This window comes from Gossypium hirsutum, chromosome A05 (genome assembly GCF_007990345.1).
Source record: "Gossypium hirsutum isolate 1008001.06 chromosome A05, Gossypium_hirsutum_v2.1, whole genome shotgun sequence".
Lineage (NCBI taxonomy): Eukaryota > Viridiplantae > Streptophyta > Magnoliopsida > Malvales > Malvaceae > Gossypium > Gossypium hirsutum.
Genome location: NC_053428.1, coordinates 70,752,585 through 70,757,815, shown reverse-complemented (window position 1 = coordinate 70,757,815; position 5,231 = coordinate 70,752,585). Strand labels below are relative to the sequence as shown.

Here is a 5,231-nt window from a genome sequence, read left to right as displayed (position 1 = left end):
TGAGGCTTTGAAGTAACATTTTGACTTTAGTATCAGTAGGAAAATATTACTAGTCATTTCCATATTATCCAGGAAAATATAAAATAGTTTAAAAGAGTTAACACTAGAGGAACATATAATAAATAATATACGTATATAATATAGTAAAGTTAACTCACTTCAAATTTTATCATTACAATTTCCTTAATTGAGTTATGCTTAATTAACTCATTCTCCCAACTTAATCAAGAGTTTATATTAAAATAAACTTTTAATTAATTAATAAAGTTAAAATTTATTTATGTAGCTTACTCAAGTTTTTTTTTTTACTTAAAAAGTAAAAAAAACTAAATTATTTTTTATAATTTCTCTAAATTATTTTGATCAAAATAATACTTCTAATTCAATCAGATAAGCTCAACTTTGAAGCTCAACTAAGGATTATTAAAGTTAATACAAAACAAATCGTAATTTAATAGGTAAAGGTAAATTTGAAGCTCAACTTTGATTTTGAAGGTCGACTTGTCTAAACTCATTCGATTCTAATTCCACAAAATCGCACCAAATTCGATCTTTTTTCTTCTCCAAATAGCAAAGCATCACAGATGGAAACTTGGTGAATACATTTCTTTATACAGCTTTTGAGAAAAGATAAAAATGAATGAAGAAGAACAACTGAAACTACAGCACAATGTTGCTGGGAAATTCAACATTTATATGAAATATTCCCATTTGAGATACTCTAACACTAGTTACGGTCAGCAATTTACCATATGTCAGCTTACACAAACAATCCATGCCCACACTTTACCATCTCTGCACCACAATTAAATTTCATTTCTTTGGTTGCACACAAATTGTGGGAACCAGAGGTAAAATAAGGTGAGAGTTTTTAGATCTCAATTCAACTTACATTGCCGTTTTCAATCACCTCTGGAACCTTGTAAGAATCCACCCTCACCTCCCTCAGTTGTAAGCCCGGGAACAACGACTGCACCCATAAAGCAAAAACCAGTGGTTATTGAAGTAAACCGAAAACAATCGGGTAATCATTACCGGAAAAAAAATACAAGTGAAAGAGAAATATTAAAACTTACATCCAATTCCCTTTGAACATAACGTGCGCGTTTCTTTGGCCGTTTTCGAGGAAGACGCCCAACCATCACCATGAAATCCTCCTCGATCTCTTTCTTCGACAGCGGCACCGAGAATTTCGGTCGTGCTCTTTTGTTCTCGTCTGCCGCCGTCGCCGACGCTACCGACGGTCCTCTTACTCTTACTCTGGATGAGTTGATCACCTCATTCTTCGTCGGAGAACTGTGGTTGCTGTTCGTTTCTCCACCATCAATCGGAGCTTTGCACGCCGCACGCCTCGTCCTGAGATTCCACGACCTCGTCTCCACCTCCACCTCCACCGTCGGCGATTCTTCCTTCTCTTTTTCTTTGTCTTTCCATTTCTGTTTAGGCTCTTTGAATTCATTCTCATCGACCACCATCTCATCACCGTCGGAGACTTTGTCCCTAAAAATTGCATCTTTGATCTTATCCGCCGCCGTTTTAAGATCCTTCATAATCTTCTCCCTAACAGCCTCGATCCCCTCCGCGGTCTCTCCCTTCGGAATCATCAAGCGTTGCTCCCTCCCATAATCGTTGGTCGGAGACGACGCCGATTCTTGCCGCCTCATCCCACCAACCATCAAGCCCTCAAATTTCGACGGGGGAGATCGGCGTCTCTGAAAGCGACGACGACGATGACGATCAGCAACGGAGGCGGAGGAAGATTCGTCGGTGGCGGTGGCGGCGGCAGAAGCATCACCAAGTTTCATACACCTTAGATACCTCTGATTCCCCCACTTCAAACATGGGAGATTGAAATTGTGAAGAGGATACGATCTGTCGGTTCCCATCGCCATGTCTCTATCACCAGAACACACCATTGATCGCATAAAAAACACACTGGCCAAGCTCAATCTTTCAAAAACCCAACGGAGAGAGTTTTTATATATATATACATTTGATTTCCCGTTGAGGATTGGTTCCTTCTTTGCGAATGCCAATCACGGTTTTAACGTTCGGGTATATGAGATTTTTGGAGGGTTTTCTCGTAATTTTAAGTCTTCGGTGGAGCGCTTCAGGCTAAAGTGCGCCCCGGTGCTTACATTAGGGGACCTGACTTCACCCGGGTGATACGTCGTTTTGAGTTACATGGTTGGCCTAACTACCGTTTGATAAAAACCACGTTTTTTAATTTAATTTCCCTTCTCCTTCTTGTACTTGATAATTTATACATTGCATTGCATTTTATTTATAATATTTGTACTCACTTCTAACCATTTAAATGTCTTGTTATTCGATTTTAACACTTTTTTAAATATTATATTTATGGTATTTTTTAATTTAATATATACATTTAGTAAATATTTAAAGGTAATTTTTTAAGGTTTAATTCGAATTAAAATATGATACTACACTTAATATATAATTTAATACTCATAGGGTTTTATTTTTTATTTGTCTTCATGATTTTATGGCTTGTTAAATATGTGTTTGAAATAACTTAAATTTTTATATTAAACAATTTTTATGTAAAAAAATAATTTTAAGTTTTTTTTTGTAATTTTTACATAAAATTAGGGTTAAATTGATAATATATATAAAAATTAAAAACTAAAATTATTATTATACCAATTAAAAAAGTGGAGTGAACACATTAATAATGAAATTATAATATTCTTAATTAAATAGACATAATTAAGTAACCGATATTCTAGTTAAAATAAGAAAGGTAAACATGATGAAACAGTAATAGCTCTCTGATTGAACATAAATGAGACTAGTTATAGTAGTAAAAAAGAAAAAGAGTTGGAATTTAATTCAAAATTTCCAAGTTTGATAAATTTTTTTATTTTTAAAATTAATTGAAGATAAATTTCAAATAACTTAATTCATTCGATTAGATAAAAGATAAGTTTGAGTTTTATAGTTGACTTCAAACCTATTGGGATAAAGCTCATAATAAGATTAAACTAAAAATAAAAATTCCAAAGTATTTGGATTAAATATTACAATATTCATTTTGAACACGAAAGAGCAGGCTAACACAAATAACAATTTGGTTTTCAAAAACATATTCACCTTTTTTCCTAAAATGAAATTTTGTCATAGGCGCATGTATTTAACATACAATAAATAATTAAATATATAGTTTAAAATTAATTGTATAGTTAATGTAGATAATAAATTGTATATTAAAATAAAATTTTAGTCGAGTGATAAAATTAAAATTTTAATAAATTAATTGGTGTGTGTTCAAATTCTATTATAATTATATTATAATCGAGTTGGTTTCGTATTATGTATATTTTAAAATAAAAAAATTAAAATACTTTCGAATTTTAATTCCATACTTTTCAATCACTAACTCAATTAAGACTTAATAAATTGTATAAATAATGTATATAACATTCATGATTTTTTTTAATGATGAAAATTTTAAACTTCGTAAAACATTGTCACTTATTTCAGTAAATTTCTATGGATTATTAACTTTTAAATATATTCATTTATAAAAACAAATAAATTTTACGATAATTATGGGGCGAGGGACACCAAAAACCTATTCACCTTACATAACAGAAAAATTTTAAGCCGGCTTATAAAATATAGGATTAATTAGTACAGTAGTGGGACATGTTAAATTATTGTATTTCCTTTACGTATAATTATATTATGTGATAGAAAATTATAATATTGCTTAAAACCATATTTTATTATAATATTTTTATAAATTCTTTATATTTTTCAAGGTTGGTTTTTTTGGTATATGATAAAGTTCTTGAACTCTTTTGCAAAAAAAATTAACTGAGTCATTGCAAACCTTTTGCAACTCAAATGGGCCACTGAACTAATAAAATTAATCAAATTGGCTCTTTGATCGTTTCTAGTGAAATTGCTAATGTGGTCATTAGCGACACTCTAGTCATCCAATCGTTGTTGATGTGCATTACTAGGTCAACATGTTATATTAGCAAAAAAATAAAAATAATTTATTTTCCTTTTACCCTTTTTTATTTATTTCCCATTCTCTCTCTCTCTCTTTTTTCTTTTTCTTTCTTTCTCCTTTCCTCCTAAAAACCCTAGTTGCTGCCGTTGAGGTTTTCTATAATGGCCCAAAGGCTATTGGTGTCGGAAACGACAGTTTCAGAATCCCATATTTCAATGATTGAGTCAGTAAATATTATTTAATAGTATTTACAAGGTTATTATAGTATTATACTAAATTTTGGTGTAATAATTTTAGTTATGTGGAAAGTTTGTTAAGATACAAGTGTATCAATTCAAAAGTCAGTAATTGTGGAAATTGAGGTTTCAGGACCTCATTTCGATAAATTGATCTCATAAATATTTATTAAAAATATTTACAGAGTTATTGAATTAGTGAATTAGATTTTGAATAAGTAATTTCGAAGATTTAATGACTAATTAAGGTATAAGGATTAAATAGTAGAAACTGTAAATGTTGAATTTCATCGATTTTATTAGTAATTGGGTTAATTATGAAATGTTTGAGGTTTGAAATGGCAACTTGGCAATTGTATGATATGTTGGATGGTTGGCACTTATCTTTTTAGTGAAATGGGGGTTAAAAATTATATTTTAATTAGAAGTTTAAGATATTTACAATTTTATCTGGTTAAATTAGATAAATATGCCTTTTTTTTAATTGGCCAGATAGGTCGTTTTTGGAGAGGGAGAGTATGAAAGCGCATCAAGCCGGACACGCTTTCCTTCAACAGTCAATTTCCAATGGCTTTTTAAACGTTGCTATCGGTAAAATTTTTTAAGGGCCAACAGTAATTTTTTTTCTTATAAATACCAGACATTCATTCTTTTCACTCAAATCCAACTCTCTATTTTCTCTAAACTCTCTCAACTCTCTCAATTCTCTCAAATTTTGTTTAAAATTTTCCAAAACACTTGTTTAAAAAGTTATATTTTTATTTTGTTATTTTGTATATTATTCATTTCGATTAAATTTTCACGAACGGAAAGCTCTCTGATTTGTTTCGACGACAAACACATTTCTACCGCTCAAGCGATAATGGTAAGGAGAAATTTTAAATTTTGTTGTTTCCAGTTAAGTTAATTTTAAGTTTTTAAAATTTTAAAATATTTTAAAATATTTTATTTTGTAGATATAAATAAGCGGATGATCATGTTTCTGAGGGGTTCATACATAATTTGTCAAAGAG

General features: G+C 30.6%; 1 protein-coding gene across 1 annotated transcript; it reads right to left on the bottom strand.

The window, feature by feature from the left end:
* Positions 1-535: 535 nt before the first annotated feature.
* Positions 536-2,062, bottom strand: LOC107959927 (uncharacterized). Its single transcript, XM_016896100.2, has 3 exons — positions 1,077-2,062; positions 893-970; positions 536-795 (listed from the first exon to the last, which is right to left on the bottom strand). Exons 1-3 carry the CDS (start codon positions 1,923-1,925, stop codon positions 787-789), a joined length of 936 nt encoding a protein of 311 aa, XP_016751589.1. The 5' UTR covers positions 1,926-2,062; the 3' UTR covers positions 536-786.
* Between the last annotated feature and the right edge of the window lie 3,169 nt (positions 2,063-5,231).

Coding starts and splice junctions, on each gene's coding strand:
- LOC107959927 (XM_016896100.2), bottom strand. CDS start 1,925: ATGCGATCAATGGTGTGTTCTGGTGATAGAGACATGGCGATGGGAACC. Junction 971..1,076: donor ATGTTCAAAGGGAATTGGAT/GTAAGTTTTAAT, acceptor TTATGGGTGCAG/TCGTTGTTCCCGGGCTTACA.